The 24,689-nt window shown below is 45.4% G+C and overlaps 1 protein-coding gene across 2 annotated transcripts in view; it reads right to left on the minus strand.

Annotated features, from left to right (window-relative positions):
- The window catches only part of LOC149364087 (beta-1,4-N-acetylgalactosaminyltransferase bre-4-like), a 38,753-nt gene extending 15,478 nt beyond the window's left edge, over positions 1–23,275 (minus strand). For both annotated transcript variants that reach the window (XM_089574096.1, XM_089574094.1), the window contains exons 1-5: positions 23,214–23,275; positions 14,307–14,577; positions 14,026–14,212; positions 8,924–9,156; positions 4,480–4,664 (exon numbers count right to left, since the gene is read on the minus strand). In XM_089574096.1, the coding sequence (XP_089430222.1) occupies positions 4,480–4,664; positions 8,924–9,156; positions 14,026–14,212; positions 14,307–14,444 (743 nt within the window). In that variant the 5' untranslated portion in view covers positions 14,445–14,577; positions 23,214–23,275. The remainder of the gene's footprint in view (positions 1–4,479; positions 4,665–8,923; positions 9,157–14,025; positions 14,213–14,306; positions 14,578–23,213) is intronic.
- Between the last annotated feature and the right edge of the window lie 1,414 nt (positions 23,276–24,689).

Here is a 24,689-nt window from a genome sequence, read left to right on the forward strand (position 1 = left end):
TGATTTGACTGCTGAACCGGGGAAGAGAGCCGGCAATAGGCAATGGGCTCCTGGAATGAGGGCCCACCAAACTTGATTTATTCTGTGCATTCAGTCTTTTCCCACAACATATTACTGTGCCACTACCGTGTCAGCATGCTCTTTAAGTACTAGTCATGAAAATGTTCTCTCACTAGCGTATTTGCGGGCGCTAACAGTTGCTTCATTAATTAAAACATTTTCTTTACTCGACGCCAATGAAGACAGTGGGTTTCCCTACGAAGCTTCTGTATTCAGTCAGACGCCGCTAAAACAGCCATTTGTTCACAATGAGTTTTATAGTGCAATCAGCAACTCCTCGCCGCGCATTCCAACAAAAAGAGAAAGTATTGTTCGGTCAGCCTCGATGCTCTGCAATCGAGATTTTGTAGTTCGAGCCCGCTTAGTTTTTTGTTTTTTTTTTTTCTGGTTAACGTCCGGCATACGGTATTGTCGTTTCCGTTCGAGCGCGTTTGTTGGTCATCAGTGATCCTGTAGGCTCTGACTTCGTTATCAGTATAGCCCATGTTCCTGCTAAAGCACTTGTTTTGGGCTTTGTGACAGGAGCGAAAAAGTGCTAGAGAGAGAGGCGAGGCAGAGGAAGGAAAGAGAATGGGAAGTGGGGGAAAAAGGGAAGCGTGAGCAAGAGGCGTTAGCGAACGACTCTTCCAATCCTTCCACTAGTGAGGCCGAAGCAGCAAGGTGTGCCACCCGCACCGACGCGCAGTGGAAAAGCTGCCAAGATCTTGTCTTATAGCTGCTGAAGCACAGGCTACGAAATGGAAGCGACAGGAACAATTCGACCCTTCAGTATAGTGAAAACGACAGAAAACCCCTGCGGCACGAGAACCTCAAGCTGAAGAAAGGTTAAGAGGCGAAATGAAATAGACGCAATCAAAACGCGAATAACGAAAGCAAACTTCATTAGATCGGCCAAATTTTCTTTCATTTTCCATCCTTTTCTTTCATTCATAATTACATACCCCCTTTATGACCTGAGGCAATATGCCTTTTATGCATAATATGCTTTACGCCCTGAGGTAATAAACATCGCTTAAAAGAACGCAAACTTAAAAAGCATAAAACGAAAACCGGCTTCCACATAAATTCCTCATCACACTGTGGTTTTCAGTCAGTTCTTTAAATCGAAAAAAAGAGGTGGCATCATTTCTAATTCAGCCGCCGCGGTAGCACAGTGGTTGTGGCGCTCGGCTGCTAATCGAAAGACGCGGGTGCGATCCCGGGCGCGGCGGTTGAATATCGATGGAAGCGAAATTCTAGAGGTCCATGTGCTGTGCGATATCAATGCACTAAAGAAGCCCAGGTGGTCGACATTTCCGGAGCCCTTGACTGGGACGTCCCTCATGGCCTGAGTCGCTTTGGCATGTTAAACCCCTGTAAAACAAAACAAATAACCTTTTCTTAATGCGACAGGTAAACTTTACATCGCGTGATTTCCGGTCCTGCTTTCTTTCGTTTCATAGGGTTCAACGTCCCAAAACGACTCAGGCTATGAGGGATGCCGTGGGGGAGGGCTCCGGAATTTAGGCATCTGGGGTTATAAACGTGCACTGACATCGCAGAGTACAAGAGCCTCCAGAATTTCTTCTACATCGAAATGCGACCGCCGCGGCAGAGTCGAACCTGCATCTTTTGGTTCAGCTGCCGAGCATCATAAACACTGAGCCATCGCGGTGGCTTCGCGTCCTGCGTCTGTCAAAAAAGCACCTTATTGGTCGAGGGGCGATGACGTCACATGGTCACGTAACATTGTGCGCATTTTTTGGGTCTGTAAAAAGTGATTAGTCGCTTTGGCTTTTCACGCAATTTAACGTTAGCTAGATGTCGTGGCCTCCGCCGCGAAAGCCGCTATAACTGTTATGGGCCCGAAACTGGAAGCCACTAATGATAAAGCAGTACAATAAGAAACAATGTGAATGCTCTCCTTGAGGATGAAGCGTAAAGAGCGTGAACTAAGTGAGAGATTTCTTTTCGAAGTCTGAGATTTGTTGACGCCTAGCAGCATAACAGACAGAAGCTGCCTTCCTGTCGGCTGTTCTAAATGAGAGGCGAACTAAATCGCTGCACTTTTCTTCTCTTTCTTTAGTAGTCATGAAGCCAGTCAGAATTTGCACTTTGCTTTAACACCTCAGTTAGTATACTTAAAGAATATTTGCGCCCTCTGTGGTGATTTAAAATCTGTGAAGCTCAAAACTTTACGACCCAACAACAGCATTCGTGATTAAACACCGTTTCAGTAGGTGTTCTATTCACTGTTTGCCATATGGGGAGCCGTCAGCACCATTACGACCGCCACAGAGGATACTGCAGAACAGAGAACTGCAAATAGTTATCGAATTTTAACTGTCTCGTATGCAGCGACAGCAGAGCTGACGGCACCAATGAGAGGGGACAGGGTGGTCAACATTATCAGGAAGAGCTTGAAACGGGTGCGAGACGAGGGAATAAACATTCAAATTATATGGACACTGGATCACACTCGCTCGGACAGGGGAAACGCAGCCGCGCAATCGAATGCCGTGCAAGCGGATGAGCTTGGCAAAACATACAACGCCCCACACCCCAGCTTCATGGCGAACCCGGTAGAGCAAATTCTCTACCGAAAACTATTCAATGAAAACTCCCCGGCAGAGCACTTATGCACTACGTTCGCACCAAGAAGAAAGCAGACAGCAGGCGCCGGTTATCGGAAGGAACACCGGCGCCGGTCATTGACACTACGGAACAGCTCAATCGACCACAAGACATCTTGAACAAAGTAATTGCAAACGCAGCATACATCCCGTACGTACTTCGCAAGTTGGTTGGTTGGTTTATTGGAGTTTAACTTCCCAAAGCGACTGAGGCTATGAGAGACGCCGTAGTGAAGGGCTCCGGAAATATCGACCACCTGGGGTTCTTTAACGTGCACTGACATCGCACACCACACGGGCCTCTAGAATTTCGCCTTCAAGAAATTCAGCCGCCGCGGCCGGGATCGAACACGCGTCTTTCGGGTCAGCAGCCGAGCGCCATAACCACTGAGCCACCACGGCGGGGAACTTCGCAAGTGGTCTCTTACCAGACACGACGCGCCTATACACAACAGATACAACCACTCTACACGATCCTATGTGGACGTGCCCATCTTTCTAACGGGGGGACACAAAATTCAGAACATACCACAGGACGAAATCGCCAGCTTAGCAGACCAGATACGATCAGGCACAGCAGCACAATAGAATCACTGACAACCAAGGCTTCAAGACAGCATTAGAAAACATTGTATAAGCAGGATCATCTATTTGTTTTTGTTTTTTTTTTGTACGAGCATTTTTTCTTCCTTTCTTTTTTTTCCGTCACTGTATTGCTGCGCTGTATGTAGTGTATTATACTCTATAAACCAGCGCACCAAGAACCCGGCAGTTAATATTGTATAACTAGAAGCCATCATTTCTGTATTACAAATTACTTTCCTGCACTCTGCATTTTTTTCTTTGTTTAAGCTTATGTAACCACTCCCCTCTATAATGCCTCCGGCCCTCAGGGTACAACAAAAAAAATAATAAATATACAACCGCGGCATAGGGTAGTGAGAGCATCCTGCTTCCAGCAGCGTAAGAGGGGCCGACGGACTTACGACGCGCCGCTCTTAAGGTCATAATGACGACCGACAGGTAGTGATGGCACTACACCCTCATCCCTCTTCCTGATTCCTCAACAGTAGCCGAGTGCCATCCTTCCTCCTCCATAGCAATAAAGGCTTTGTTCATTCATTCATTTTTACAGTTACTGTCATTTCAATAGTTAATGTTTTAAAACAAGCAGAAATGTTAACCATTTAAAAGACGGTAACTGTCAAGAGAGCACCTGTTCAAGCTGTGTTTAATCAGGAATGTTATTGCTGGGGTGCATGATGTCATCTACAGTACTCTTACCATTTTTTTATGATTCTTGAAGTCCTAAAGATAAGGGGACATCTCCTTTTCCGTGGTGCGCAAAAAAATTAAAAGGAACCTGTGTTATTACCGGCCTTCCGCAGGTATGTGGGAACCAAAATGGCACCAACGTATGCGGCATAATAAGAAAACAGCACAATAAACCAGGCTGCGAGGCAGGGACATTACAGTTACTTGTATAAAGCATCCATCTGTACCGTAGTGAGCATGCTTACGCGACATACTGCATTCACCACGAACATGCACAACATATGACCGCGTACCGCTTAATTTCAGGCAGCTTATGTACTTCCTGTACGCAGAAAATTTTCGTAAACTTGATCATTTGCCATTTAGAACAGGTCTGGTTATTTTAAGCTAAGTAGTTAATATTTTGTCACGCGTTTTGTGACAAATTTGGGCACCATTTCGGGCACAGTTCTCCGCAGGTACAAGCTCCGGACGAATACAGACGCAGACAAATTGGCACCGACAATTTCGTACAGAAGAAAATATCCCTTACCCCGAACGTTGGTCTATCCTCACGGACATGTGTCGCGGCTGCTGTGGACAGGTGTAAATATTTCGGTCATCGACGGGAACCAAGTCAATGTCGTGGAAAACAATGCACTGATAGTCGTAGAGAGCAGTGGCTTCCAGGTAGCCCACGTTTAAGAGCTTGGCCCTATTGAATTGCCGGTTGTCACCCTAAAACACAACAAAAAAATCACATACATTCCTTTATCATTTATTACGCCTTTTGTGTGTAAATCACAAAACAGGGCTCTTCTGTGGTTGTTTGAACGGCATTTGATGCTGAAGACAAATGCAGTGCCGAGTCAAACTGAACAGACTTTTCTCAGAACTAATTTCAGCTGTATAAGAAACTATCGAAGATCTGTCCGTCGGCATTCGACATCGATGTTTTTCGTTTAGCCGACATGCACATCACAGCTTATATTATATACTTTTTATGAAGGCAGTGCGCTTCAAATATGTACTGAAATTCCAGACGCAGAAAGGCTTGCTAGATAAGTAAACCTGTCCGTTATAGCTTAAAGGACAAAGAAGTAAAGAGAAATAGAGAGGGCGTTTATATGCCTTCGAGCGCATGCAATGCAAGGGACAAATTTTGAAGAGAATTATGAGTACAAAAATAAAACTAAATATAGGGATTCAACTTCGAGAATCTCTATTAATCCTCCTGAAAGAGGCTTTGCATTCAGCATAACAGTTCTAGAGCCCAGCTGGTGTCATTTATATAATAATTTGTTCCTCAATAACAGGCTCCACTGAATATTACCCCTCAAAGCAGCACTAGGGCTTCATCCTCTAATAATCACATGTATGCTAAATATATCACAAGCTATCCAGCACATTTAAAGAAACAATCTAAAGCGCACAATTCGAGTACTTATCGATACTGTGAGAAACGTAATGTGCAGGATTATGCTAAAAATAAACTTCCTGAAGCATTGTTTCCAAAAACGTCTAGCATGCCCTGCAACATGAAAGGAAGAAATGTACCGCAAAATTTTTCCCTTTGTTTTAGTAAAACATGGTTCTAGCAGGAGCATGACAAGTTCTGGTGTTATCAGCTAGTAGGCAGTGTTTTCTTTGCTTTATAAGGTAATTTCTTTTAATCGCTGCAAGTGAAATGTATTTTTTTTATCGACTATCAAACGGTGCATGTCATCCGGTGGATACCTCTGACAGGCCGTCTTCTTTCGTAATCAGTGGAAACAGGCAGCGTTGCCCACCTAGGTTCGCGTATTAGGACAGTTGAGGGCGCCGTAACTTTCTCACTCTAGGTGAACACTTAGCGGTGCATTGAAAAAAAAGGATTTAAGTTTAAAAAAAAGTGAAAGTTGTCCACGCAGAACCCTTCTGAAAAATATGCAGCACAAGTGGTATGCTCTTTAAACATATAGGCGGGCCTTCTAGCACTCCTTAAAGTGAGTTCCTCCTTTAAGTGAGCACTCTTTAAAGTTAGCACATGAGTTCCTCCCACATTCAAGAAATCTCGAACTCTGCTGATGCAGCCAAGCCATACCGCATGACCTGGAAGCGAAATAAAAGATTTTCATTTTTTTAAAGGTTGGGCTTAACACATGGTGTACGGCGCGAGTAGTGCGGGTTCGACCCACTTGTACTCTAGGCCCACGCTTACTTTTGATTTACGCTCAGAAATTTTGTAACATTTCAGGTATTTCCTTATCACAAAAAAATGCGCCGCTTCTGAAAGCAACGCGGTTGACCGGCGAATGGTATTTCGTGGTAGTACAGCCCAACCCCCAATTAAGAAAGGCGAGAGGCTTTCTAGATGCATTTGCGTATTTTCATCAATATCTTTTTCCAGAAAAATTTTACAGTAATAATGTAAACAGTGAGTACTGGAGCTAAAACTCTCAACACTACCCAGAGACCACTCCCGGAGTCCCAGGTGCTAGCCACTGATGAAGTTAGAGGACCGAAGAAAGAAACATAATTGGCCTCTGAGTTTAAGGACTGCCACGCGCCAATGTGCGAAGGCCGTATCATATTAATTTACATTATTTTCTCTCACACATTGTCCGCCGTATCATTTGATGCGCCTGCCACCAATAGTTCGGACCGTCTTCCATCTGAGACAAGTAACACGAGTCAGAGGCATCTACAGGGTCTGTTCTGAAAGTAGTAGGACTGATTTTTTTTCTAAATTTTATTCATGATAATAGTACAAACAATTAGTATTTTTCAAAAGAGCACCCTTCCGCATCTGCACACTGCTGCCAATGAGTTTTCCAGTTTTCGTACGCCTCCAGGAACGCCTGGACCGGAATGCTGTATAGCTCCCTCGTCACGGCCTGTTGAACCGCCTCTACCAATCCGTGAGGCTTCTCCTTGAGCGTCGACTTTATTCTCGGGAATAGAAAAAAGTCTGGCGGGGTCATGTCGGGGCTCTGGAGTGTGGGGGGGGGGGGGGGGGGGGGGGCGAGGCAGCGTTGCCACCTTGTGCTAGGCAAGATACTCCATTACGAGGAACCCTGTGTGGCTCGGCGCGTTGTCATGGTGCAGCCGCCATTTGTTGGCGATGGCTGAGCGGACACGAACAATGCGTTTTCGCAGACTTCTGACGACTTCCACGTAAAAAAGTGCATTAACTGTTTGTCTGGGTGGTACGAACTCTTTGTGGATGACTCCATGTCGATCAAAAAAGCAAATGAGCACGGACTTTTCCTTCGATTTGCTCTATCGCGCTTTCTTGGGGCGTGGGGAAGAAGGAGTGGGCCATTCTGACCTCTGCCGCTTGCTCTCCGTGTCGTATTCAAACACCCACGTCACGTAGCAGGTCACTACGTTATCCAAAAAAATCGGGGTCCTCATTCACGTGATGAAGAAGATCCTGTCAGATCGCTTTCCGGCTGGGCTTTTGCTCCTCTGACAACACCCGCGGCACCAACTTCGCGCACACTTTCGTGATGGCTAAGTTTTCTGTCACGATCTCAAAAACTTGGATTTCAGGAATGCTAAAGTTATTAGCAATCATTCTGATACTCATCCTGCGATCACTGTTAAGTAAATTTTTCACCACGACACATTTTTGTTGGTCTTGCTGGTCGATGAACGTCCGGAGCGGTCGTCGTCTTCCACTCTTTCTCTACCTTCTTAGAACAACTTGAGCCACTCAAAAACACCTGATCTACCCATGGCAGCATCCCCGTAGGCCTCCTTAATCATGTCATGACTCTCTTTGCCCGTTTTACCAAGCTTTACACAAAATTTGATCGTGTATCGCTGATCCAGTAAACACTCTATGATTCTGCGTGACGAGGCGTTTCGACAGGGGTCCACCGTACAAGAGACCTGCTCTCTTCAACGGCCGAGAGCAGTCTGCCGATTTTCCCCAGCGTTCCCAATATCCCCTTTCACCGAACCTGCGCGCGCAGACAACCTTTCGTCCGCCCGTTCGCCCAGGAAAAAAACCAGTCCTACTACTTTCAGAACAGACCCTGTATTTTGCGGTTTCCGGCGCATGTTCCACCAGTAAATGTCAGTACCCGAGCGGGCAGCACAAATAGGCACCGGCAAGGGCAGCGGTGGACGACTTAGAGGCGAGTTTCAGACATCTAGAGATCGCCGGCGAATTGTGGCAGCGTGTGGCGATCAGGCAGCTTCCAGACGAACCGTAATCTGATGTGTTGAAGGCTGGAAAGCAAGCCGCACGTCAGCAGTGAAGAAGACCAGCCCTAGACAACTCAGACTTTCACCCAGTAGAAGAGGGTTCTGCGGGATGCTGTCTACTCGCCACACACTGCTTTAAGTAGTCGGTGAGTGTTCAAAGAGTTCACATCGTCCTTCCACATGAAGCATGTCATACAACGCTGCCCTTACAGGTCGCTATCCGTGATGTCTGTTCGGCTGTTGACATGCACTTGAAGAAAGGGAGCTGGCAACCACAAAATATATGTCCCCAACTAGTACTGCCGCCTGATAGTGGAACGCAGCCCGATTACTAAAGACAGGCGCAGGAAACGATACAGCTTAACATGAGGTGCCGGTGATGCAAAAATGAAAATCAATATCTGAAGTCAGAGAGAAAATTTTGCGGTATGCGGGTTCGCGAAAAAAAAGAAAAGAAAAACTTGTTTCTGTGCGGCCAAGGAAAGCAGATCAGTGAAGAGTATTAAATACCGGGGGTGCATGCATGCTCCATTCCCACGAAAAATAGGAACTGAATGTCCTGCGAGGCAAACCAGAAATATTTTTCCCGCGATTAAGCTTCCCGCAAACTTTTGGCCATGACTGCGCGGCGCTCTTACTTGTTTAGGTGTGATAGATGCGCAGAATGCATCATTCTGAAACTTCTGCAGACACTAAGTTACATTTATTGACATTTTATGGAAAGAACAAAACCCAGTAGAAGTACCCATTTGTGCCTTGCTATTAGGAGTTAACCAGAGAAGGAAGCAATTTTCTGAACTAACCTGCTCGATGACAAAGACGCCGTAGTCTATCTGCTGTCTTGCCAGTACCCGATGAATATTGTAGATGAAAACTTTCAGATGCTCGGCACGGTCTCTGTAAGGAATGAGGATCGCCACTCTGTGCCTTGAAGTACAATTCGTTGGACGAAAGCGGCCTCCCATCATGACGTCAGGGAATTCGTCTTCGACCGCTTCTAAGGAAGGTATATCCGTTTTGGTGGCGATGTAACCAACTGAAAACCAAGACGCATGTATTTAGGCACCAGTAAATCAAATTAATGCGCGACGTGAAGGATAAGAGGCAGCAATTTGAAAAAAAAGACAAGGTGTATTCTTTATAAGTGACTACGCGAAGAAGCATGGGCGCTCAGCTGCTTAAGGCAGCCACCTTCGATCACACCAAAGAAAATTGGATCCCAGCGGGGTTTCTAAATGTGCCGTGTAACAAATGGAAACAACGGGAAAACAGCTCAATCAGCAATCATATCTTGCGTGAGTGTTCCTTAAGTTGTGCTGTTTAGAAAAGAACTCTATTTTATCCCTGTAAGACTGCTTAACTGCTTCCTTGTTGGGGGTCATTATTCTTTACTTATTCCCACGCCGTGCATCGAGGAAATAAACGGACATCTCCAAACCGGCGCTTGGCCCAGGTTTTCCTCTACTCGTTATATTTGTATGCTCTTTGCTTCTTTTTGGAGCGAAAAGCTCCACTTCTCGCATACAAAGCTCTACGTCAAATTAGGCCTGGATTTGACTTCTAACTGCCAGCTCGCCGGAGGTGTGGCTGTGACGTCCCACCACGTGACTTGCGGCAGCTGTCACCGCACATTCCGCCGCTGCGCCGACTGCCGCTCCGACCGTTCGCTCTCGCCCTTGGAGGAAGTTCCTTCCTCCATGCTCTCGCCAGTTGTCACGTGACTAAACACGTGATTCCATCTAGCTGAATAAAGGCCAGCGCTCGACGCCTACGCCGAGTGGGGCGCGTCTGTTCTTTCAATCTTTCCTCTTGCATCTTTCATCTCCCCTATGTCTGCACGTGGTAGCGATTGCGGCTTAGATCGAGCCAGTGGACAAGCCCGTGCACTTTCCTTTTCATTCGTCCTTCAGTTGCAACAACAACAACAACAGACACCGCAGGCATATGGAGCAAGAACCGGTCACCGGGACGAGTTGTTCGACTGAGCATTGGAGTCACCTGGTTGCACGGAAGCGGACTCATCTAGTTGATGAAGCCGACGAACAACGGGAAGTACGCCTGGAGCAGCAGCGGCACAGGCAACAAGAGTATCTCAAGCGGAAAAGGTCAGCGGATGCTGCCAACGTCTGCGCGTCGACATCGGCCACTGGTTCGGTTGCCTTTCGCTCCGTATAACCTGATTCAGCTAGCAGAGTTGAGCCACAGCTAATTTGTGTTTCACCTCCGTCGAAACGCGGCAGCCGCGTCGTATGAAAATGACGCAAGAAGTGTCTCACATATCTCGGTGGACACCTCAACCGCGCCGTAAGGAAGGGATAAAGAAGGGAGTGAAAGAAGAAAGGAAGAAAGAGGTGCCGTAGTGGAGCGCTCCGGAATATTTTCGACCACCTGGGGATATTTACGTGCATTGGCATCGCGCAGCACACGGCCGCCTTTTGCGTTTCGCCTCCATCAAAACGCGACCGCCGCGGTGGGGTTCAAACCCGGGTACTTCGGCTCAGTAGTCGAGCGCCCTAACCACTCAGCCAACGCGGTGAGTACTTCCTACTTGGTTCTCTTTGTTTCCATGAATCGGTAATAAGAAAAAAAATTACCGACGATTACGTTACTTCCTAATGCGAAATTTGAGCGCAGCAAAAAGCTGTTTCACCTTTTCGATAGATTGAGGCAAAGAAATCGAGCAACACATGTATGCGCTATCACAGAGTTTTTTTTTTTTATTTTTCACACGTATTCCTTTAACAAAGATTCCACTAACAGTTCTTGACAGTCATGAATGAAGCTTTGTGGTCGGAGAAATAGACTGATATATGTTCGACTTGGTACACCAATGCTTGATTCTCAAAGACGAGATCTATACAAGTGCCTCGCGAGGTTGTCACAGCCGTGGGACGCGTTACCAGCGAGAGGAACGGGATGTTCTCCCGCATAAGTGTTAGGAAATTGCTGTTTGTCTTTATGTCAACATTAAAGTCCCCCACTACTAACATCGGTGTGGATCGATGGACGGTTAATGCGAGTTGCAGGAAGTGCACGACGTCTTTCGTGAGTGCGGCAGGGGCGAAGTAGGCAGCTACTACCAGCAAGCCGTTGGGCAACTTTGCGGCGCACAGTTCGCCAAGTTCATGTGACGTGCCAAACATTTCGACTGGTATTGCAGAGAGACCTGTGCGCAAGTAGATAGCGACTCCCGCCGCTCTGTTGTGGTCTCTGCGAGCACCACAGCAGTATAGGAAATCTATGATTTCGAGAGGCTCTTCGGGATCCATCCAGGTTTCAGCAAAGCAAAGTACAGAGGAATGGCGCAGAATGTGATCGTGGTGTACGTCCTTGGCATGTGCGGCAAGGGAGCGTACGTTAAGAATGTGGTTGTGAATGATGAATCAAGTGCTGCCAGCGAATGACGCGTCCATTGGCTGTCTGCGTGTGTTACTGATGTGTGGTTAACATGTTAAGCTTCGCCTGTAAGAGTGGAACGCGACAGCGTCTTGCAACGCTGCCAGGGAGTCCACAGAACGCCATCGCCAATTCGGCTGTACGCCTTGCTGGACGGTAAATTTATGTTTTGAGGAAAGGAAATGTATCTCTCTCGCATATCTGGGTGGACACCTGCACCTCGCCGTAAGGGGAAGGGGGAAGATGGGAGTGAACGAAGACGCCGTACTAGCAAGACGCGCCTTTGTTCATTCCAAACCATTCAGCTGGCATTACGGAGTGGCTAGCGTGCTCGTATCGCACTCCGGAGACCCTGGTTCGATTCCCCAACTCGACCAATTTCGTTCTCGGTTTTATAGATTTATGCGGTCTAACTAGAAAGGTTAATTAGGCTATTTCATATTTACATTATTGCATTTCTATCCATCGTGTTCTGTCATTAACCTGTCAATTGTTGGAACTGTCTAGGATGTTCGACACAACGTATATGAAACGAGCAACGTCTTACTGAGTGGGGAAGTGCGTGGTGGTGGTGGGAACGCGGCTTCGTACTTATCTGTTTTTTTTTTTTCAGCAGCGTCTCCTTCCGCGGACGCTGCGGCGCGCGTCTTTCTTTTCTTTTCTTCTGACCTCTTCATTCTCCTCTATATTAATTAGGCTAATTGATTAATTAAGCAATTAACTAAACTCAGTGCAACTTAGTTGCAGCATCACTATACGATCCCTTTGATTGGTTGCATGGTTACTAGCCAAAGTACAATTGGCCCCATTTGAAATTCGCGCACTGTGACGTCACGAGCATTTCGACCAATTGAAAAGCATGACATTGGGGGCGGAGCTGGTTACGAGGCCGACGCCGACGCCGACGACGACGCGAAACCCAGGAACGGACGCCTAAGAGCTGCGCTCTAAAAAACTACATCCACACAAAGAGAAAGCAGCTGAGCTCCGCCGTACCTGAAGTGTCAGGTGACGGCCATGAGCTAGTGAAAAGGGCGGCCTATTGTCCTTCACACATTGTACGACTAAAAAGGCTCTACTAGCAGGATATTTCATCCTTGCTACTTTAATGCTTAAATGTACACCATGTTATCAATTACTACGTATTGTGTTTTGTACTGAGAAAGTTCAGATGTTCAATGTGGTCGAGTTAGAAGTGTCACAGAAAAGAATATCCACTAAACCAGCTCTTGCGAGGCGGAACCGCTGAAAAGAGAGCTTGTGCCAATTATCTCGTTGCTCAGGCGATGTCACTGGGAAACGCTCACGGAAAAGAGCCGAAAATCGAAAGCTCTCCGCGCACAATACACTTATCATTTCCTACATAAGAATCTTCCATTCACACCAACTAGGCCTTCATTAAGTTCAGCTGTTCATACGTCCTGCATTCTTAAGGTGCTGCAGTATGATACAAATATTAAAAATACAGCAGCTGGAAGCAATGTTCCATCGGTGCAAAGTTTTTGTATTAGTCTGCTAACCAATCACAGTTGAAACAATATCGGCATTTTAATGTTTTAGTCTATAAAACAAGTCTGAGGCACCACAATTCTCGCACGTACAACTTTTCCTCGCTGTTACCTTTTCCTCAGGTAACGAAAAAGCCTTCAACAATGAACTAACTCCATGAAGGAGAAATGTGGAGTGGGTGACGTCCGAAAATGTAGAAAGAGCATAACTCTAGAGCTAAGTTCTATCTGGTTTTACGCAATCCATGTCTAATAAGACGCCAGCTTCAAAGTCTTTAGCCTTTAGAATGCCAAAAGCGTTTAGCCTCTGTCTCTACAACCGACGCTATATCTACTATACTGAAATAAACTGACCTGAACATTTAAAGATGCACAACAGACTAGGAAGCAGCACTCGTGATGACGCTGAAACTAAAAACTTTGCTGACGTTGGGAAAGACTTTATAGAGGCAACACAAACAAAGCAAAAAGGAGACAAAATGGGCTGGAACTTCATCAAAGTTTTCAATAGGAGTGACTTTTCATCGGCAGTTTTGCTAATGACCGCAGCTTTCAAGAATTCAGAGAGCATTTGTCCCATTTAATGATTTGAAGCTCCAGACTATTGTCAGAACATCACCTCTAACCTAATTGCTATTTTCTTACGTAAATATTAGTTTTTCACTAATAATGTCTCCTACAGAGTATCTTACCACAAGACTCCATTGCCAATAATGTCCAGAAAATTTATGCAGTATTCATTTCCTGCTTTCACAGCGTGCAGTGAAGGCTATTTGTTCTACCCCCTTCTTGTAACAGCATGCGTACAAGACTTTGCGCAACAAGGCATATGTGGTCTGTATATCGTACTGCACGACAGGAATGTAAGTTGTGCGCGAAATTGGTACACATATGATATTTGAGTTTGGTGGAAACAATTGCATATATCACGCAACCACAGGGTGAGGGCAGGCAAATTGCCTGGCCAATAAAGAAGAATTCATGAGTACTGTAAGGCTCACCCAGATTTGGAGGTATCAGTGGACAAAGATCTTGATCGGATGCATTTGCTCGATCCCCATCGCTCAACACATCTTTGGGAATGTCTTTAAAGGCAGGCGTGGCCTGGGGCCCCAAGTTTGATTTTTCTTTGCCGCCAGCCGCGGGTGCTTGTACTTGTACGAAAGATGTCAGGTTAACAAAAAATCCCTGCGACGTCAAGAGAAAAAAATAGCTTGTCAAACCGCCTGGACATATCAAACCACACAACTCTGTCAGATTAATGCGCCGGAAGCAAACGTACTTCGTAAGTTGCATCCTTAAACCGAGTCGTGTCGAAGCACACATGGACCAGAACGACGGCCAGCGCCCCGCCCACGAGTAGCTTGCACAGGATACGGGCTGCGAATCGGCACATCGCTGCAGTATCACGGCCGCTCATAGTCTAGCCGGTGCTTGGAGCAGTGACGAGTTTCATCTATCTCAGTGCCGCACGTACACTTCGCTCAAAGCCTTTTCGGCGCGAATTAATAGCAGCCCTACTGTGCATATCGGAGGCAACTTTCTCCTGGTCTCTGCAATAAAAACAAAGACATAAATACCTGTGAGTCTAATAAATTCCTAATAAAAAGTGGGTCTATTGAACCTTGCTTTGCGTAGACATGAAAACAGCTTCGTTGCTTCGTGCAAGAAAAAGACAACGCCAAATAATGGAGAGCAACGAAAAAAACGAAGTGCATTCTGGGATACATTAACTTAAGCCCTTTTAATTAGGCACCGTTGGCGCAGCGATACGTCAGCAGCGCGTCAGCAACGCGTCACCACCGGCACGTCACTCCATTTGCTGCGCGCCTCACGCGCTTATATATCGCTTTTCTGCGAAAATGAGCACTGGATTTGAGCATGCTGCAGGGCTCATTAGTGAAGGTCTTTTTGTTCATTTAAAAATTTTTGATGCCATCGTCTTGTCCTCGACTACGAGGTCGCCCTTAGACCTAACCACTAGACAGCATAATTAAAAAAAAACTCATTGGTCAATTTCAAAATAATTGATGTCGACAGTGAATGACAGTTTTTTCTCGGAACTATTTTCATTTTCAACGATGTTGTTCTAAAGAATTTTTGGTAAGGAAGACCCTGGCAATAAAACTTCTTGACTTGAAGTTAATTTTAACTGCCAATTGCGGGGTTTCGCGTTTCGATGCGAAATATGAAATACGAGGCAGGCCGTAGTACCAGGCTCCAGATTAATTTAGACCCTGTGGGATCCGATTACAGGCACCGCACAGCACGCAGAAATTTTTCTATTTCTTCTTCATCGGAATATGTACGCCGCCACCGGAATCAAATCCCCCAACTTGAAATCAGGAGCAGAACGCCAAAGCGACTGAGCCACCATGGCGGGTCTGATCATTCGAGCAATAGAAAAGTATCATTCAATATCATCGTCTATTTAAACTTTCTTAAGTTATGTGAGGCAATTCAATCAGAACTTTCTCGTCATTTCATTTCTGCTCAAAATCCCTGCCTTGTGGGACGAACTATTGTTTACGGAGAATGCGCACTTGGCACATACCTTGGGTTCGTTCAAATATTTCGTCCGCATGTTCACTATTTCGAGGAGTGTTAGGCTTGTTTCCGAGAATTTTCTATATTATCGACAGATTCGCGAACTTCGGTCACAACATAGGCTCTCGGTGGCACAACTGCTTCGAAACGCGGCCGTACATTGCACACGAAGACATAACAACTGCGCTTCAACTGACGTGGCATATTGTTTTCTGTGCGCATAAATATTGCATCAATTTTGCAATGCGAACATTCCTAGCAACTGCTGCAGCTGTAGCAAGCCGACATCCTCACCATTTTCTTTTTTTTATTGGATAGCATTAATAGCTTTTTTGATCTTTCATAGCAACAAGGCGCAGATTTTTTTCCTGTTCATATATTCGTGTTCTGCTTGTTATGTTTTTTTTTCCGAGGCAAAGATATTTTTGAACATTGGCTTCTAAACGACGAGAGAACAACACAGCTATGCAAGGCAAAAGGGAGTGCATTAAAAGGGCTTGGTTACAAAATCAATCGATTCCCAAAGATTTAAAATCTACCTTTCAATAAAACGAAGGGAAAATATAATCGTCTTCTACTGTTCAATGACACTCCATCCATTACATTAATGAAGTAAAAAAAGTGGCAATTTAACATCACACAAGAAGGTCTGGCAGAGCAAAACCATGGTAAAAACAGTTTGCGGAAACCTTCATGTCGTATTTAATGGGCATGTTGGGCTGTAGCGTAAGGAACGTTGTAGAGGCCAGTCCGGCAGACAGCTCGGCTGTAAGAACTCGCCATTGACAATACATCTTTCGTTCCGTAGCGCATGTATGCTTCCTTGTTACTAAATGTCAGCACTCCCTTCTGGGAGCCAATACTAACTACCCAACTTCGAAGGAGACCTAACGAGCCAATAAAAAGAAGTAACTGACTAGTGGTCCCGGTCATCGTAGAGGAGACCAAATGTTTAACGCCGAAGGTCCGAATTCCAAAATCTCGTGAGAATCACGTCCCCGTTCACTGCCTTCACTGTTTTTTATGTGTATTTGTGTTTGTGCATTTATTTCTGCGCGTGTGTGCCCTTACGACTTTATCTACCGGTGTGTCTAAGAACTATCATTAGAAATGTTCTTATTGAAAAGAACGACTTGGAAATCACGTCGAACATTGCAACCAATGCAAAGACTGATCTCTCGTACGTTATAAAATTCACTGAAGGGAAAACATAAAGGCATGACTTTAAAAGCAGGCGTTCTTAGAGGTGGGTTGTTTTCGCTTGTAAATTTCTTTTTATCCTTGAGCTTGCGTATATTTCATGCGTAGCGTCCTCTAATCTCCTTGAGACCACAGAATGCGTCTAACGGACCCTAGGCGGCTTTCCAGTAAGTGTTTTGGAAACTTCCAGGGACTGTGTCAGCTCAAAGAGCGCAAGCGTAACACATTCGATAAATTTGATTCTAGCCCATACAGAGCAAGGATTCTACTCAATAAGTATTGGACTGAGCCAATAACATGCCACATTTGCCATAGCATCACACTGTCTCGGACCATATGCAGTAGTTTAACTCCGTGAGGGTGTCTGCGCAAGTTTTATCAGGAATTCTGTATCAAGGCTCTGCAAGGTATAGAAGGCGTTCCAGGTAAGAACACCCACACACTGTCACAGAGAACACAATACCTCAGTACAGGGGACCACAAGTGAGTCGCGCAAATTTGGGGGAAGACATTTGTCCGCATCAATACGCGAATTTTTGTTGAATCCAATAATAAGCAGCTTTGCGCTTTCAGAACACGGTTATAGTACTGCTAAACGGGGTGAAAATGAAATGTACTTCCAGGGTGAATTCTGTTTCATACTACATATATCTTACGTGGCGTGCTGACGGTGCTTGTGTGATTTCGCACCACACAAGAGATGTCTATAGTGCGCACACGTTTCTTAGGTTATGATATCACAGATCAACCCACGAGTCGGTTGGACCCACCCAGACAAATGTAGACATGATGGCATCTACTTTTATGTTTTTCTTTTCTTTTTTCCTGTTCTTGCGTTCACTCATATTATTCCTTCTTACACGTAGCGGTTAGGATGCAGTCTTTAAAAAAGGCACCCGTCAGCAGCTTACAGCTCTTTAAACCTCCAGCTTCTGTTGTGAGGGACGGGAGGGGGGGAGAGATCGAAAGAGCTCAGTACATTTCAACGTCAAAAATGCCACGCACTAAGCCACCAATGTCGCTTTCAGGCGACGAGTTACACGGGTTGATTGATAGCGCCATCCACTTTGCCCTTTGTGATACGAGTATCAGCAGAGTGAGCAAAGCAAGGTTACAGAATAGACGCAGACAACGCTGTGGTAACAGAAACATGGCAAGCTGCAGTCAGGCTGTGACGAGCCGCAGCTAGAGACGATGATTTACAAAGCCACTTCTTCTTCGACGCCCAGTGAACTTAACGCATCTATCGCTAAGCGATGCGTGGTGACCAACGACAACTGCTAAGCGAAATGTCCAGAGGCGTGACCTCTCTTATGACGTTCGCAGCCAAACACTGACAGCTGCAACGGCGCAGGAAAACACGTGCTGGGTGTGACATTTAGAATAACGTAAACGGCTGCGCCGAAGAACAGCGATTCTTGTCTATGGAGAATTTTTCTAAGCTTCGCTTGGAAGACGAGCGCATCCACATGGTTGGTGAGCAATATAACACTCCTTAGATCGATCACGCTGGCATGATAACTCCAAATACATCGATGTATGAAAATACATCGTGGATCATAGGAAAATTGCTTAGGCAACCATAGCTGTTTCATTCGGAAAAAATAAGCAACCATACGGCAACAAATTCCTTTTGATCGACTTGCCTACGATGTCGAAGTGAATTAGCCATTCTTGAGGCGTTTCTCAGATTTGATCTCGTTTTTGATCGTCGGGTATATTCGCCTCTAAAACTGTTAACAGCAGTATATTCCGCGAAAGCGCTTAGCTCTTTCACGCACGGTCATCAAGCGAACAACGCTTCGCATCTCCTCAATGTTTTTCTGTTTGACACCTTCAAATTTTCTGGTAATCTGTTCAAGAACCCCTCTAAAAATGCCTAGTACAGGCTGATAAACACAGTTAGCTAAGTACGGTGCCCCGCTTGGAATTCCACTCGGCAGAATTTTTATGACGTGTCAAGCATGAAGTGCAGCTGGAGGAGCATAAATTCCCTCGTCTGTACTTTCGCTTCGGCAGGGCTCGGAGCGACGGCCAGCTTGCAAATGCCACTACAGGTCGCTGCCTCTGCCCTCCACCTTCCACCCGGCTTTCGTCCCTCTAATCTGCTTAGTGTAGGAGCCACTTGCAAATTCCTGTAGGTCTGCCATGCCCAACTTCCTTATGACACCGCCACAAATCGTTAAAGGAGTTAAGTCTGGCTGGTCAGAAGTTAACTTCATACTCATTTCATTCACTTAGTGGTCGTGTTCGTTCTCTTTTCTCTCCTTGCTTCTGTCGTGCTCCATTAGATAAATTAAATGAATGTGACGTGAAAAAGTCGACCCACCCATTCATATCTGACGCAGATGAGAGCAGCACAGATGCCTTCCGAAGGGAGTACGTCTGGCACTTTGCTTTAACTATTGCATGCTTTAACCATTACATTTAAATTGCACGTCTCGTGGACTCTCAGTCAATCTTCAGTGGATAAAGCTACGCTGTACTCGCCCCCTACCGCTGGGAGCAGCTCGTGAGGAGAACAGAACTGAGTGTGAAAGAACGCTGTGTCGGAAATATACGTCTGTAGGCTGCTTTATAATGTTTCCTTTTAGTGTTGTAGTGAAAAGTGGCGTATGGTAATGTATTCTTCCATTTGCTTTTACTAAGTTAAAGGTTGCAGTAAGTATTGAAATCTGCCACCAATGCATGTTGCTTTGGTTTGCTCTGCTGACGCGATGAAAAACACTACGCTTCTCTCCCCTTAGAAGAAATAAACTGAGTGACACTTTCCAGCTTCTTCTCGTTACTTTCCAACTCAAAGAACGTGCATACAATTCACGTCAACCACGTTTACAGGCACTTAATTTTCAAGACTGACAGGCGAACGCGGGTATTTTCCACGCAGGACATACTGCCGCAATGGGCAATCGAAGCGGACAATGCTGTAGCTGATGAAGGCCACACTAGAGCTTTCACCGAAAAAAGTCAGCATGCCTAGGCGAGCCTTCTCTAGCACATATTAGATGGAGGTATTTTAGTAACAGCGATACTTGTATGTAAAATTTCCTCGGTTTTAAAAGCCACTGTCGTGGGTGTTGACGTCGCAGTTTATTGTAGGCGAAAGCCCCCTCTTTCGCATGTGGCTCTATGAAGATCTTTTCCATGCGGCCAGAAAAGTACGTGCTTTCAAGTTAGGATCGTCTCTGAGCATCTGATTTAAGTAGGATGGGAAGCGTGCTTAAAACTACACCTTTGTCAAATTGTCTTCTTAGAGGAGGACTGAATTATTGAGATTTCATTTGTTCAGTCTTCCTGAAATGAGAAATCTCGTACATTAATGTGCTTACTAACTTCGTGCATTTTATTATTATATATCTATAGCAAACTTCCCAGCAGCCTTCGTATTTCTTTTTTTTTTCTCTATAGACAAATCTGTCGCGTACATTCGCGATACTACTAGCTATTCTCTAAAGCATACTTGGGCGCTCGTACTCAAGCCTGTTTCAGTTGCCCGATGTTCGTTCACCCGCCTCTGATGAAACGATGTTCTGTCTTCGCAAGTACACCTTCTTAATAGCATATTGCACACACTTGTGCGTAGCACAGGGCACAGATCTGGTCTCGATAGCCGACATTATGCTTCGGACCAACATTCCCCTCAATTGCGACGGAGAGGGAATAATCGTCAATTGTAGCGCTGTCCGGCTCGAAAAATCCGTCATTCTTTGCGCTCTCCACATTGGCGAAGCAGCCGCAAATTTTGGTTTACCTCCCCCTCCATCAGTACAGCCCCAACTCCTATCCCCACATAGTGCACGCCCACTTGTTTCGTATTATCTGAGCGAAATATGAATGGAGCAAGTTCCGACTGAGAAGGCAGACAAAATGAACAAGGACGCCGACAACTAAATAATTCTTGGAGACGAGTCACTGTAGACTGCCATTGATATTAGTCTGGCTCTGCTCCTGTAATGATACTCTATGTGACAGTGATGGATGATCGCGCACGCACACACGCGCGCGCAGTCTAGGACGTTCAAATGCACCGGTTAGCCGCGTGTCCCTGACAAGACTCGGCACCGGCTTCAGCAGTCAAAGACCCCTTAAATTCCGTCAACGAGATGTCGTCTTGAAAAGACACCGGGAATTCCTCTTGACGCCAACGCGCATCATGTAGCTCATTCCTTTGTTGTAGATACTTTAGTCTTGTGCTGTCCTAAGCCGCTATCAGGGTAAAGATGTTCCTAACTAAGTGTAAATTATAGACTAAAACAGGCGTCAAGTTTCTTCTTTCAGTCACCGCATTTTACTTGCTTCGGCGTTCGATGCGTGACGCGTTGTCTTATGATGTCGGCCATCTTTAAGTTCATGGGAAGTAGGCTGTCAAAAATCAACTTTTCCTTCCAGTGGTCGTCTTCACCACCTGGTGAAATTAAAACGATGGAGCTTGCTGACAACGATGCAGGATATCGTTTTGGATGGCTGAGTAATATGAGGGAAGACAACCAGACCGGCGGATGAGATTAGGATGTTTTCCAGGGTTAATAGAGGAGATATGAGACAGGTCTCTTTTCTGCAGTGAGTGCGGTCAATCTTCAGTGGAGTTAGTGTGCGGTCCGTCTGCTAAAAATTTATACTAGCGTGCTGAGCGCATTGTCCACTAATCTGATGAGAGTTTTGTAAGTTCGGATACAGCTGTAAATAGAGCTTGTGAGACCAAGCAATTCGATCAGTCCGCGACCAATCTGCGTTGGTGACTGCGCATAAGGTCGCACATTAATATTTCTTAACTTTTGCATTTCTTTCTTCCCTTTGCCACGCACACAAAAAAATGAAAGGTTTGCGTAAAGCCTCGTGCAAGAGCAGCGTCTGAGGTACTTCAACATCGCACTTTGTTTGGGTGGCAGTCAAAAATCGGTGTTTTTACGTAGCATTCAGCTAAGGCCACTGTAGCCATTATCTGCATGAAACCTTCGTCCTTATTAGCTTGCACGACGTTCAAATCCCGTTGCTGCTCGCCTCTTCTGCAAACATCGTTCTAAGAATTCAGCACTGCCTCCTTTATTATCCATTTATATATTAGGCATCCAAAATGCACTTCGTCCTTAAAAAGAGGAAAAGGCAGACGCAGGCTTTTAACGACACTGCCCGTCCAACGCCTGATCTGCACTATGAATATGTAGAGAACTGTTTGCTAATCTCTCAGTCTTTAGCCTTTTTTTCACTTCTCAAGAAACTCCATCGGTGTAATATGTCCTTGCATGCAGCAAATAACCTTTGATTTGCATTTATATTATATTTGTTTTCCCGTCTCCTGCGGACAAGAAAAAAAGCATTGACGTCAGTTTAGTTTACAGCAACTTTCCATCCCGGGTTCATCATAGTGGTCTGTATACGGCGCTGATTAGTTGGTTTATCGAGCAGCTTTCCGGAAGTCCCCCGCCTTGTACTTTTCGACACCTTCTTTAGCCTCCCCTGCAGCACACGTTTCTATCCGCATTATAAACAGCTCAAGGCAAAATGAGCACGTTGCAAAAAAACACCGTAGAGAGATCTATAACTCGCAGCGTGACCGAATGACAAACATTCGTTATGTTTATAACCCGAAAAAATCTTCTGTATCGACGTAGAGAAAGCTGAGCATGCGACATCATGTCACTGGTCGTTCGGTAATTGGCCGACATTTATACGCTTGTCGTTTGCAAGAATCACGACTGACCAGTGGCCATATCCTTCGCGAATGCCCCAGGAGACTGCAGCTAAAGCAGGAAGTCTTAATTCCTGCCTTACACAACCAGGCTATAGGTTTGTTAAAGACTTCCTGGAAAACCGAACATAATATAGGAAGAAACTATCGCCAGGAATGGGAGCTGATAGAGCTAGTGGGAAGACACTGCTAGCGCGAAATATGAGCTTCCACAATGGTAACGAAAATGTGTATACCCATATTCTATAGTTGTAATTCGGGGCGATTGTTTCCTACGTTGATTGTTTCAGCCGTTTATTAGTAGTAGCCGCTACGTTTCACGTTTGAGCAGGTGATTAACGGTGCCTGTGGCCAGCTCTACAGCAGCATGAATGCAGTGACGACAAAGAGGGAATGGTTTGGTTTAAGAAGCGTATATAGAAACAGACTTTTTTTGTTACCCCTGCAGCGGGCAGATTTATCGAAGAGCGCACAGTAGAATAAGCACGTGAAATTGTATGATATATGATCGACACAATTGTAACGCAATCGTGCCACGATTGTAACGCAAGGCCCGTACCAGAAGGCCTAATGCATCAGAATAAAATACAAAAGTAATGAAATAAAGAGGCAAAGAATAAAAGGACCTCCAGCATAACCCTCATCCTAGCCCTTAAGCAAAAGTGCGTTGAAAAAATATCAGGGACGAACCTGTCAGTGAAGCGCAAGTCTACATAGGAAAACGTTGCGTGCGAAAGTTCATTGCCAGCATACCTCGACCTCCTGTCTGGACTTCCTTCCGGCGCTCTTTCTGCGGTGTCCCGCTTCGCTGCAGATGCTTGAACTAGTGAGCAGATGTTTAGCTTCTGTCCACGTTCACTTTCTTCCCCTCTCTCTCTCTCATTCTCTCTCTTCTTTCTGCTAAGACCTTTTCTCGCAAGCACATACTCTCAAAAAAAGAAGTTTTTGCTCTCAGATGCATTCTATGATCGAACATAAGTCAGCGTGCTGTCGCTTCGACCTACAGCCGTGAGCCACTGCCCTGCTGCGTAAAATCTAAGTTTTCCGATGTCAGAACGATAGCTTTTGGCATGTGCGGATGCAAGCATTAAATTTAAAGAACATCTCTGAGGTCGCACTGAAGAGATTTTTTTTAGCGCTTGAGACTTGCGAAGGGGCAGAAAGGGACTATCAGTTAAGAGAAAAGCTGCATAAACGAACCAAAAAGTGATACTCACACACTGAAAGTTAACGTTACCTACATGTGTACGAAGCGTTATCTTTTATATTCGCGCCTACTAAAACCTTGTCTTTTAAACCTTGTCTTTTAAAAGCCTTGTCTTTTTATCGTAGCATCTGCACAATATGGTTTTAAATGTCATCTATTAAAATAGCTCTTCATGTACCAAGTAGGATGATGACAAACTAGTGGCCAGCTTATTATCCATGACTAGTATAATTTTTTCCATCATGCTGGCTTGAAATTGTATGTTGCCAATAACTGCTGCAGTTTTATTGCTTCACTGTGCTAAAGACGCTCGCTGCCATTTAAATCCCCCGCATTAGATGTGCCGGATGACAACTCCGGATGTTCAACATAGACAGATTTTCAGTAAAGGGAGCGAACTCATTATAATAAAGAGTCCCTGAATGATACAGTTCATCCGACTCCTAAAGGCCAAGCCTGCGAGTGCACTTGTTGAAGTATTAGCATGCAAGCAGCAGAATTATATCTTGTTCGCTAAGTGTAGCTCTAAAGGGCTTCATAATATTTTAGACTCCATCAGAACTGCACAGTAGCCAAGGAGAAGTCATCCTGCGTTGCACCAAGCAGGTTTCTTGTAATGAAAAGAAAGAGACAGGGTCGTCTTTCTTTCAGCATTTAATTTCGCGAAGCACACTTTATAGATTCAGTGGTCATTCAGGAAGAAACAAGCGATTATTTTCACGACGACTCGAACCGTATTTTTCTCTCTACGTGAGATCTATGTCGGCGGGTCCAACTCAATAAAGAACAATGTTGTTTCTCCAACGCCTCTACTGCCTCTAAAGAGGCTTGAAACCAACAGGGGAAGGCGAGCTCTCTTCCATGTCGCCCGAGATGCGACAGCGCGCTATGGAAAGGTCATCCGGCGACTAACACCTGCGGGCTATTCTCTCTGACAACGCCAAGTGCGTCTGAGCACGAGCGGTCTTCCACACTCAGGCTTTTATTTTTATTTTCTTGTAAGACACGCGTACTCCGCTTGC

Source organism: Amblyomma mixtum, chromosome 2 (assembly GCF_055824585.1).
Source record: "Amblyomma mixtum isolate Tamu chromosome 2, ASM5582458v1, whole genome shotgun sequence".
In the NCBI taxonomy this organism is placed as follows: Eukaryota; Metazoa; Arthropoda; class Arachnida; order Ixodida; family Ixodidae; genus Amblyomma; species Amblyomma mixtum.